Source organism: Ochotona princeps, chromosome 17, assembly GCF_030435755.1.
Source record: "Ochotona princeps isolate mOchPri1 chromosome 17, mOchPri1.hap1, whole genome shotgun sequence".
Lineage (NCBI taxonomy): Eukaryota > Metazoa > Chordata > Mammalia > Lagomorpha > Ochotonidae > Ochotona > Ochotona princeps.
The window spans coordinates 26544375-26556553 of NC_080848.1; the positions used below are offsets into that span (position 1 = coordinate 26544375).

At 53.0% G+C, this 12179-nt stretch overlaps 1 protein-coding gene across 1 annotated transcript; it reads right to left on the bottom strand.

Annotated features, from left to right (window-relative positions):
* Positions 1-7629: 7629 nt before the first annotated feature.
* Positions 7630-8499, bottom strand: CCDC182 (coiled-coil domain containing 182). Its single transcript, XM_004590996.2, has one exon. The coding sequence runs from the start codon at positions 8403-8405 to the stop codon at positions 7944-7946; it is 462 nt and encodes a 153-aa protein (XP_004591053.1). The 5' UTR covers positions 8406-8499; the 3' UTR covers positions 7630-7943.
* Between the last annotated feature and the right edge of the window lie 3680 nt (positions 8500-12179).

A 12179-nucleotide genomic window follows, 5' to 3' on the forward strand; every position in this document is an offset into this window, starting at 1 on the left:
GGCCTCAGGAGGGGAGTGTGGAGCCCACCAACAAAGCCTCATGCAAACTGGCAAGCTCCTGGACCGTCCACGGGGACGATGGTTAGGTGGCTTTGATCCAGGTGTCAGTTGTGCTACCACTGTGCTGGCCAGTCCCTGAGGCACCTTTGACGTGCGTAACGTAAGCAGCCTCTGGACCTCCTGTGGTTCCAGAATGTCTACAAACTAAACACAACTTGGGAACAATCTCGGTCCCAGGGCTGGCATTGCGGTGCAGGTGATTAAGCCACCATCTGGAAATACTGGCATCCTACATGCACACCATCAGCTCAAGTCCCACCAGCTCTGCTGCTAATCCAATTCCCTGCTGCCATGCCTGGGAAGCAGCGAAAGATCACCCGTGTTTAGGTCCCTACCTCCCGTGCGAGAGGCCAGATGGAGTGCCCCGGTCCTGGCTACAGACAAGCCCCACTCCGGCCAGTGCAGTCATCCGGGGAGTGACTCAGAAGATGAAAGATTTCTCTGCCTCTTTGTCTCTGTCTCTTTAACTCTTTCAAGTAAATAAATCTTTTGAAAAAAAGGTCCATATTTGAGATCTTAATATTAAATTAAATTGTTTATCAGTGTCATTTCCCTTTTGTTCAATTGTATAGTTGAACTTACACTTTATTTAGCCTTTTAAAAGATTTATTTTTATTGAAAAGGCAGATATACAGAGAGGAGGAGAGACAGCAAGAAAGATCTTCCGTCCACTGATTTACTCCCCACGTGGCCGCAACAGCCAGAACTGAGCTGATCCAAAGCCAGGAGCCAGGAGCTTCTTCCGGGTTTCACACTTGGATGCAGGGTCCCCAGGCTTTGGGCCGTCCTCGACTGCTTTTCCAGACCACAAGCAGGGAGCTGAATGGGAAGGGGGTTGCCAGGACACGAACCAGCACCCATATGGGATCCCGGAATGCGCAAGGTGAGGACTAGTCACTAGGCTGTTGCACCAGGCCCCTTATACTTTATTTTTAAAGCAGCTTTGCTGATAATTCACACCATACAATTCAACTATGGATAATGCACAGTAAATTTACACAAATCTTGTCATTCCAAACAGAAAACTCATACTTAGAAGCAGTTACTCTGTCTTCTTGTTTCCACTCAGGGCCCTCAGCAGCCTCTATTCTCTATGAGTTTGCCCACCCTGGACAGTCTCCAGGTGTGTGGGCACACAAACATTGCCTTTGCTGTCCTGTTGCTCTCACATAGCATCAGGTTCTCACAGCTCATTCATATTGCAGCGTGAGATGGTCTCTTACACCTTTTGTTATTTTGAAAAGATTTTCTTTTATTTGAAAGGCAAAACTACAGATAGAAAAGAAGAGGCAGAGAGAAACAGATCTTCCATCTGCTGATGGCTGGAGTTTGGCTTATCCAAAGCCAGCAACCAGGAGCTTCTTCTTGGTTTCCCACATGGATGCAGAGGCCCAAGGACTTGGACCAGTCTCCACTGCTTTACTGGGCTATTATCAGAGAGCTGGATCGGAAAATGGAACAGCAGGGACTCCAACAGGTGCCCATAGGATTGCATACTACACCCCAGTACTAACCCCCAACTTCTTTTACTATCAAATAATGTCCCGTGTCTGGCTGTGCTGCCTTTTACTGGGCTATTCACCCACTGAGGGACATATGAGCCATTTCCATTCTGGGGATACTGTGAATAACACCACCGTGAGTGTTTATGTGCACAAGCAGGCAAGGGGCCTTCTGTTTCCATGCTTCTTGGATGTACACCTAGGGCTGGAAATGCCACTAAGTCTAACGAGCTCAGACACTGCCAAGTGTTTGCCCAAGTGGCCACACCATTCTGCATTCCTGTCCATGGCACGAAGGTTCCCTTCCCCACACTTGGTTCCAGTTCGGCACTGCTCGTCGTCTCAGCACGCTGCGCTCTGCCTTGCATCTTCCACATGAGGAGGATTGGTGCCATTCCTACCTGTGTACTGCTCACGTGTCAGGTCAGACCCTGGGCTAGGCTGTTAGTTAGCTTCTGAAGTTGTAAAACTTCTCTACATATTTTGGATGCAAGTCCTTTGTCAGACATACAATTTTTAAACATATCCTTCCATTCTGTGGGCTGTCATTTCCATTTCATTTCCACGAGAAGCTCCTTTACAGAAAAAAGGCGGGGGGAAGGATTCACTCCCCAGACAGCCACGGTGGCCAGGGCTGGGCCAGGCAAAAGCCAAGGAGCTCCATCTGGGTCTCCCACGTGGGTGGCAGGTGGCCAAGCACTTGGGCCATCATCTCTTACCGCCTTTCAAGATGCATCAGCAAGGAACTGAATCAGAAGCGAAACAGCTGGGACTCGATCTGAAGCTCGTATGGAATGCTGCCCTCACAAGTGCAGCTTAACCCACTGCACCACAATGCTACCCCCACAAAGTGTGCATCTTAAACAGAAACCTCCAGAAACTGTGGAGGAGTCAGAATTGGATCTTGAGGCTTCTGACTGTTGGCTCAGTACTCTGCCACAAAGTGTAACCTGAGTCACTTCCGTAGCAGTAGGCACAGAGAGGCCTCCCTCTCCTTTCTGTCCCACAGGTGTTTCCTGAGCATCTGGCCCCTGCTGGGTGCCAGGGGTGAGCCACACTCACTTTGGAAGCAGCTGCAGAACAGGAAGGAAACTTTCACGCCCCCTTGGTGATCCACACCCAGGAAACCCGGGCCCGGGAGGAGTCCTTGTGGATGGAGATCTGGTGCGTGTCAGGCGAGGGGCCCAAGGCCCACCGCCCTTCACTCGTCCTTCACACGCAGGCAGAGGGCTCCGTGTGGAATGCAGCCAGCTCCAGATTGGCTCCAGTGCTTTTGCCCATGGCTCCACCCAGGCTCCCCTCTCCCCGAGCACACTCCCCTTGTCCTGGGCTTCCGGTAAGTAGAACAGAGAAGGCTCAAGCTTTGACCACTGGGGCTAGTGCCCCCTGCATGCCAAGCCCTTTGCTTGCCTCTCCACCAGCTAATTGCTCGCCCAAGCATCCCAGGATGCAGCAGACCCAGGACTAGGGGGTCCCAGGGAGAAACCCTGAGCCACTCCCACCCATACCTGTCCACCAAGAGTTTCTGGAACTGAGTCACAGATCAGATCCCAGAGCCCTCCACAAGCTGGGAGCACTCCTTTGTGGTACACAAAGAACATTGTAGCTCGGGGGAACGCATCAGGAATTGGGGCTGGTGGCCGGGAGAATCATCTGCTGTTTGGTCTTCTGTTGGTCAGAGCCAGGGAGCCTGCTGAGCTGCTGGCCTTGTTGTCCACAGCTGGCAGAGAAGGGTGGCATGGGGCAGGGCAGCTCTTGCCCTCCGCCTGGCTCCTTGACAACCACAGGTCTTCCCTAGCCTCCGGAGCCAGGCTGTCCCTGTGCACTGTGCCTGATCGGGAGCCCCAGTGATCCACAGAGAGCTCTCAAAGGTTGCTCACAAACCTCCTTGTCAATCTGAGTGACAGAGAATGGGGACTGGAGAGTGGGGATGGGCAAAGGGCAGCAGGGCAAGCCCTTGGTGCTGCAGACTAGGCGGGCCAGCCACCTGGGACCACTGCAACCGCAGACCACCATCATTGCCTTTGACTCCTTAGATTCACCTACCCAAATTCTCCCTGCATTACACAAGGGGGACTATGCCTAAAGCCAAAAACCAGCCCTTCCCAGTTTTGTTCAGGACTCAAAGGGCTCCTGTCAGGCAGGACTTCCAACCTGAAAACCAGTGGAGTGCCAGGTAAACCTGGATGGTGATCTGTGTGGTGACACCCGGCACTTGCACATCCAAGAGCGGCTGTCTAATTTTAAGGGTCAATGGATATCGAAGTTTCTGGAACACCCTTTGGGTCATTTTAAGCTTCTGACTACAAGGGTATTAGGCAGATCAAAGTAGAGCAAATAGCGTTATAGGCTGTGCCCAAAGTACCAAGGTGTCCCTCTGCACCTGTTCCCAACCTAGCCCTAAATCCATGGCTCCTGCAGGCATGCAGCAGTTCCCTACCCTGTACTACTCAGCTCAGGCATGCCACCTCCCAGAGTACTCTTGTTCCTGGCCCTGGTCATCAGTTAAGTTGGAAAGGGTAGGGCTGTGGCTGCAGCCGCAGAGGGTGGTTACTGCCCAATAGCCAACCTCACGAATGGAACTTGATTTTGCTCTGATATTGGGTAACTGACATGTCAGGCCCAGAAGCTGGGTTGCAGGCTTTTTTTTTCTTTCCTTTTTGCTCGTAATTGGTTTGGGGTGGGCAAGCGACCCAGGTCTGGCCAAAGAAATGTCACACAAAATTTACCAGGGGATTTCTGGAAAAGAATTTCTTTCTGAGGAGGGGGAAGAAAAAGAGGAATCTTGCAAAGAAAAGTCTGACACCTTTTTCCTGTTTTTCAAGTGGTTGAAAATGACACAGTTTTGAAGTTCCTGCAGCCATCATATGGGCATGGGTACAGGGAAGGGTAAGAGACAGACTCTGTGGCCTGACTCCCATGCGTCTCCAGGTAAAGCATCTAGTCCCACCCAGACAGATGTACATCTGTGCTCTCTGAGAAAGACTGGTTCTTCTCCCCCAGAACTTTCTCATCATCATCATCATCACTCTAGGAGGACTGACTGAGAGCCAGGGAGTTTTGGGACCACCCTCAAGGGCTCTTCCAGCAAAGGGAAACCAGACCAGCACTCCAGAGTTCCCTCCTGTGTTAGGGGGTCATAGCCAAGAAAGAGCTCAGTGAAGCTGCTCTCACCTCCCAGGCGAGTTGCTGAACCTGTACCCCAGTTTTTTCATCTGCCCTGTGGAGTACAGTGTCGGCACAGCTCACATGGTTGCATGCCAAGTGCATCATCTGACGTTGCGTGAGGGGAGACCCCAAGGCCACCCTCAGGTGCCATGATGTGCTCAACCTCGCAGACTTGAGAAAAGCTGCTCTCACACTCACAGCTGATCCCAGCTGGAAGACAAGAGACCAAGATCTGCACAAGCAGAGTCCAGGGGATGTCCGGCATGTGCTTCCAGCTATCCCCTCTTGGGGGCCACTGCTGTCAGTGGGTGACAACACAGACGCAGGGTTATCAGGAAGGAAGTGCACGGGGTCTCGGTGTCGGGGTTTTGTCAGTGGCTTATCAGGCAGTCATGGGGTATCCGCGTGCCCAACCTTAGTTACTCAGTCTCTAGCTCCTCTAGAGGTCAAATTGATAGAGCTTGACCCACGCCCTCCCATAAATCACATTCTTAGCATAAACTCTCTGCCTGGCTCAAGGCCCTGGGAAAACAAAGACTCGTTTATCAGCCAGCCCATTGCAAGTGTCTAGAAGTGGCCTCCAAGGAGTTGGTCCAACGCCAGATCGACTTTTGAAATGCACATGGTTTTACAGGATGTTCCTGCCCCAGTCCTGCTGGCCTGGAATTCACAGCAGTGTTACCTTTGTTTCTTACCAAGGCCTGGGACCCCACCTGCCTCTGCTGGCACCTGTCCTTTGTCATCTGCTCTACCCTAAAAGGATGAAGGTCTAACTCTTCCTCATCACTCTTGCTTTTCATTAAGGAGGGAACTGCAGGCTAGTAGGTTTCTGAGCTCTCCTCTTTCCAGCTGTCTCCCCAGGAAGGAGGAGCAATTTCTCTCTCTCTCAAGATTTATATATTTATATCTGAAAGGCAGATTTACAGGGAGGAGAGACACAGAGAAATCCCCCATCCACTTATTCACTTCCCAAATGGTTGTAACAGCCAGAGCTGAGCTGATCCAAAGCCAAGAGCCAGGAGCTTTTTCTGGGTCTCCTACGTGGGTGAAGGGTCCCAAGGACCTGAGCCATCTTCTACTGCTTTCCCAGATCACAAACAAGGAGCTGGATGGGAAGTGGAGTAGCCGGACGAGAACTAGTACCCAGGCAGAGGATTAGCCTGTTGAGCCAATACGCTGGCCACATGGAAGAGCAATTTCTGATCAGAGTGCTGTGCCTAGAAACCCAGCTGAGGGATGGGGGCAGTAAGACCCCACATCACCTTGTTAAGGAAGTTTACTGGCACTAAGGCCATACTCCTGTGTGTGTCCCTCCACTGATTCTTGACACAGGCAGGCAAACTGGGAACATTCATCAACCCCCTGAAGCCCCCGAGCACCTGCAAGGTCATGACTGAGTGTCCTACAAAGGTCCCCGGATCCCTCGAGGAGGTCCACCCTCTGGACATACCCCACGTCCTCCAAGATCCTGTTTTAAAGTTTTGGACCAGGACTAAACACAGGCAGCAGCAGGTGCGACCGGACTGGCACCTGTTAGTGAACCCCCTCCAGACACCCTCACTCTTGGGCCATTGCCTGACATGTTGAACCTATGGCCTGCGCACCTGCTCCCTGTAAACTAGCACTAGATTCAGGCTCCTGTGCACACGGCAGAGGCACTTCTGGGCCAGCCAAGCACTCCTTCTCAGATCCTTCTGTGTACATGCACAGCGATGCCCTCCTGGGAATCACCCTCCCCCAACAAGCTCTGCCTCCCTGCAGAGCTTGCCTCAGCGACCCCAGGGCTCAGGCAGCAGCTATCAGACCCCTGGAGGCTCCCCAGGATGCCACATGCCGGTGAAGAGCACAGTTGCTCCCAGCTGTGTGACTCTGGCAAGTTACTTAGCTTCTCTGAGCTTTGGTTTCCTCGGCATCTGAAAGTGAAGTTTGTAACATAACCTGCTTGCCAAGGGTCTAGGCTGGTTCCTGGGATCTTCTATCGTCTGCCTCTTTGGAGCAGCACTATTACTCTTGCCAGCACTATCAGGAATATGGCTGTAGCCAAACTTCTGAAGCAGAAGCAACCTAAAGTTAGGGCAGGACACACTCCTACCAGATGGGTGGTCAGCGGATGGATGCAGATAAACTGCAGTTCAGGTGCTTTTGGGAGGTCCAGCTGGGGGATCCAGCTGTTGGCATCAGATTTAGAGTCTGTGAGACAGTGGAGGGAGGACGAGGCCACAGTGAAAGGCCAGAGGGAAAGGAAGACAGGGACACTGCCCAGGCCTGCAGGCTCCTCACTCACGCTGCAGCGAAACACATAGATCAGTGAAACTGAGGGCTAACTAGAATTAAAAGGTACAATGACAGTGATTGGCCTGCAAGGCACCGGATGATCTGAGTCCTCCAGAAGAAGCGGCTTGTGTGTGTCTGGAGAGAAAGGTTTCTGCGAGTGAGCATGGGTGACCTGTCCTTGAACTTAGTATGGGAACCTCAAGTGCAGGGCTTAGCTTCCAGTCCCCAGTCTACCCGTGTTCCATAGGAAAAAGCATTCACCTTCGAGGGGCCCGGAAGGCAAGAAGGAAGATGTATTCGCGGCCTGCCCCTGATCAAACATGGAAATTGGTGGCACATCCTTATAGGTGTTGTTGCGTCCACAGCGCAGTGTTCCACCCCTGAGAGGCTCAACAAGCAAGGCTGCACAGACCGGCCAGGTCTACAAACGAGTGGGAGAGGAGGCTGAGAGGCCCATGTGGGAAGCAGAGCCAGGTGAGAGCTGACCTTCACCCGGAGCGAGCCCTTGGGAAAGCCAAGGGGTGAGGAACTGCAGGTATACACAAACGACCTCACCCCGGCTGCACACAGACACCAAGTCACACGTCGTGAGCGTGGCGCAGAAAGGTCCATCTGTTCAACACAATCTGTTTAAGAATATTTTTTAAAATGCTGCACATACAAACAATATTACCATTACAAACAGGAGAACGGCTCAAGGTGAAAGTCACAAACGTCTGGCAGGGGATGGGACAGGGTGCCTCCCTCCTTGATGAGGCTGAAGAAGTGCAACCTCACCAAATAACCATATTGGGATCTCTTCGCTTCTCAGCAAAGTGTTATTTTTGTGGAAGGGAAGCGATGGAGAACGGGGAGAGGGAAGTCAGTGGGTGAGACCCAGGGCCTGTCAGTCCCATCAGAAGCTCTCTGCACGCAGCCCAGCTGGATAGCACCAGCGGCTCACTCTGCCTGGTTCCTCTTGGCGACGCCCAAGCCGTGGCGGCTCCTGCTCAGCAGCAGGTGCTCCAGGCGCTGGCAATGCTCCCGGAGCTGCTTCTCGCGCGGCAGCAGGAAGGTGAGGACCTTGTTGCGTACAATGCCGCGGTCCTCCTCCTCGCGCAGCCGCTGCTTCACCCGGGCCGCCTGCTCTTCCTGCTGTGCCAGGGCGCCGTCCATCTTGTGGAAGGCATCCTCCAGAAAGTGGATGGCCTTCAGCACCTCCTTCTTGAAGTCTTCCAGCTCCCGCTGCACCCCAGCCACCTTCTCCTGCAGGATCTCCAGGTTGGCCGGTGGTGGAAGGCAGGAAGGCCAGGACTGGGGTAGGGAGAAGTCTCCGGACTGGAGGCCACTCTCCACCATCTTCTTCCCTTGCAAGGTATTGACCTTCATGAGAATGGAACCTGCCTGATAGACAGGCTCCATGGTTTCACTTCCCGGTTGGACAGAGAGGGAGCCAGGGGATTAGCCAGGTCAGTGGAGTGGAACAATCAAATGTCAGGTCAGTGGAGTGAAACAATCCCATGCATTGTGACCTCAGAACCCCTTGGGCCAATCGGGAAGAAGACAACGTTCTGCGCATTTGCGCGTTTCGGCCTCCTGGGTCAGTTGCCTAGAGTTTTGCTCATCAAAATTACCCTCTTGAATGTGATTTCTGGGTAATTCACTGCCCTTGTAGGACCAGAACTCAGGTTTTGTTCTAGCGCAAGGGATAAACTGAGTTCCAAGGCAGCCAGCACAAGGGAGGTTGGGCCAGGCTCTGGCTTCCAGGACTTGTTGGTCTCCCCTACTAGCAAGGGTCCTGGAGAAGCGCTGGGTTTTGGTTTCTTAGCAGTAAAGTAAGGGCATTGTTAGCGAAGGTGTCAGATCCTACTTTCAGCTCTCACATTCTGAAAGTCTGATTTCCTGCAGTGATGCCAGAATTCTAGATGACCCCAGGAGTCAGGATGAAGGTACTCACTGGCTGATTTCAGTCTGCATGGTGCAAATGGGTCCCACATGTTCTCAGGAAGTGCTAAGTGCACTGTGCTCTAGGACCAGGGGTCCAGAGTGAGCAAAAGAGCAGCCCCCCACCCCACCCGCCACCCCCGCCCTTTAGTTCATTTTTCGCTGAGATGGGAAAGAGGCTCATGGGTCTGGAGTCCAAGGTCAGGTGGCCCGATCCGCTCAGCTTCCTGTGAGGCCTCATGGCGGGAAGGGAAGGGCAAGCGGACAGGTGCAGAAAGAAGAGAGGCCAGATTCCCAGGAGGGAGAACTGTCCCCCTGGAAAGGCTCTATCTCCACAGCTCAGACACCTCCCCTCGGGCCCGCCTCCCAACACAACAGCATGGAGAAATTAAGCCTTGGCGGGTTTCGGTGTGGACAAACGCTAGCAGGGCCGCTCCTTGAGTTCTTGTGAGCCGGAGGTAAGCACACAGAAAGATGAACTCGCCCTTTTTCCCTGATAGAGATGCTGGAGGAAAGCGCCTCTAGTTCACTCACTCTGGTTTTGTCGGGGGCCACCCTTCACCTTCAGAGCTCAGTCTCTTGCCCAGGCCTCCGTCCTTGGCTCCAGACCTAAAACACCTCCCCAACAATGAGCCACCAAGCCAGCCCATCCAAAGCTGTGTGCGGTTGTGTCTTCCTCCACACTCTCCTGGTGTTGCTGCTGGATTAGAATCAGCAACCACGACCACACTCGCACCAGTACCCACATGAGCAGCCCGGTGCCGTGGCTTAAATGACTGCCCCCTCCCCGTGACTCATACGGAAATAGAATCACCATGTGCCAGCATCTAGAGGTGAGGCTTTGAGAAGCGAGTGTGAATGGGTAAATACCGTTATCTCGGGCCTGAGACCTTCTAGGAGGAGGAGTTTGGTCTCCTGTTGTCCATCACCCACTCTGGCCTTGCGATGCCTTCCACCATGAGAGACACATGTGCTGCCCACATCTGTGGTGGAAGCACTTTCGCCACAGCCGCCCTCAGGCTGCCAACATCATGGGCAGGAAAGGGCTGCCCCAAGCAACCAGTGTGCTGATAGTACCACCGGGCCAGGTGAGGGTACTATCCTTTCCAAAATGCCTGGCCTGGGTCAAGTGCCCTGCAGAAGGGGTCAGACTCAACAGCTAAACAAAGGGGGGATTTTTTTTTTTTTAATCCCAAGATGGACAGAACAACACCATTGATTCAGACACGTTTTAAGGAAAGAGCATTATGCTAAGCGTTGGGGGGGATCTGGAACTGCTGTGTGACCCCAGTAGAAGCACCTTCCCTCTCTGGGCCTCTCCCTTCCGTTGAAAGGTAAGGAGGCGAGGGACGGCTCCTCTGAGGTTTCTGGCCAGCACAGCACTCATGCAGTCACTTGCTGTCCTCTCCCGCTGTTTTTGGCTCAGGAGCTTGTCCTCCGAGGTTCTTGACAGAGCAGTAAACTCCGTGAGGACAGGGACTGTGTGTCTCTCACCCTGGGCACCCTCAGGCCTCCTGCCTGGTACCCTGTGCATAACAGAGCTTAAATGTGTTTCTGGAGGTGGCTGGCGAATCCTGGCCCCTCCTGGCTTTCCTGCTGACATAATGACACCTACTGGTCATAGTGCAAACAGCAACCTCTGGATTCCCTACCTGGGAGCCAGGTGGGGATGAGCAGTGGACAGAAGCAGCCTGTGGTCTATGCTGCATTAGTTAGGCACCTGTGAGCATGTGGGCGGGCACATAGGATTCTCAATAAACATTTCTCGAATCAGCAAAGAATGCATCCCTGTCTTCCAGACTTTGTCATTTGACAGTTTTTCTGCTTCTGCCTGTCTGATTTTCTGCCTCTTTGTCTCCCACGTGGAATGGTGTCTCCACCAGAGCTGTGAAAGAAAAGCAGCAAATGTTAAAACAAAAGGCAGACATTTGGCCTGGCACTTAAGACGCCGGCCTCCTGCCCCAGAGTGCCTGGGTTCAGCCCCCAGCTCTCATTCCTGACTCTGGCTTCCTGCCACGCCAACCATGGGAGGTGGTACTGATGGCTCAAGCAACTGGGTTCCTGCTACCCTCTGGGAGGCCGGCACAATGTTGCTGGCTCCTGGCTCTGCCTGCGGCTGTTAGAAGCACCCCTGGAGTGTCTGTCTCTTTCTGTGTGTCTTAAAAAAATAAATAAATAAAAACCACCCAGGCCATTTATTTAAGTGTGTGAGAAGAGTGACCACAGTGATATTCTAAACAGATTGTTTCTCTTTTGGGAGAAGTAGGTGAGCACTGTCCCTTCAAGATTTATTTTTATCTGAAGTGCAGATCTACAAAGACAGAATCTTCCATCTGCTGGTTCACTCCCTAAATGGCCACAATGGCTAGAGCTACATCAGTCCGAACGCAGAAGTGCTTGGCAAGTTTGCAGAGTGCCTGGGTGAGCCCCACCAGGTCAGCGCATTACTGCTGCTGGGCCCTGCCCTGCACCAGGAGTGGGTGCCATCTGCTGTCCTGGCCCTACCCCAACAGCTTCCCCCTCTGCAGATGAAATGAACCTTGATCCTGTCTGGAATCAGGACAAGGGCCCTACAGCAGTGTTCACCTTCTTGTCCCATGTTCAAAGGAAGCTAGAAGCGCTTAGCACCCCATCAGCTAGAATCTGCCCCTGGTCACCCATCCCACCACTGGCTTGTTCAATGCCATTTGCTGAGTATCTACCTTAGGTGTGCTGAGTCAAGCATCAGGGATTCAAGAGAGTGAAGAAGACAGACAAGGTCACGTTGCAGACAGCTGGCACTGCAATAGCAGAATGAGCAACCATCACCACAGACACTCCAGCCTGGTGCTAAGTCTCCAATGGGAACAAGCTGGGCCAGATGATAGAAGCCTGTTGGGTGTGGGTGAATTCTTGGGGGCCTTTGGTCCTTCCGCATGACAGACGGAGGGGAACATTTGGAGCTGGAGTGAAGGAACAGCCAAGTGAAAGGTCTGGGGCAAAACCAGGCTGGAGGAGTATAGGGGAGGCCTTTGATGCTAAAGGCAGTGAAGGGCTCTGGGCCAAGCCCTACAGCACCCTAGCCTGGGCTGGGTGACAAGCCCCCCAGGGCCACAGGAGGACTGTCCAGAGCTGCTCCAGTTGGGCACGACTTCTGCCTCTGCAGCTGGTATTCGGTCTGCGGAATGGGGCCAAGGCTGGCAGAGGGTGTGGGGACTGGTATCAAGAACAAAACTTGTTACTGTTCACCATGATTAATTAACCCAGCCCCAG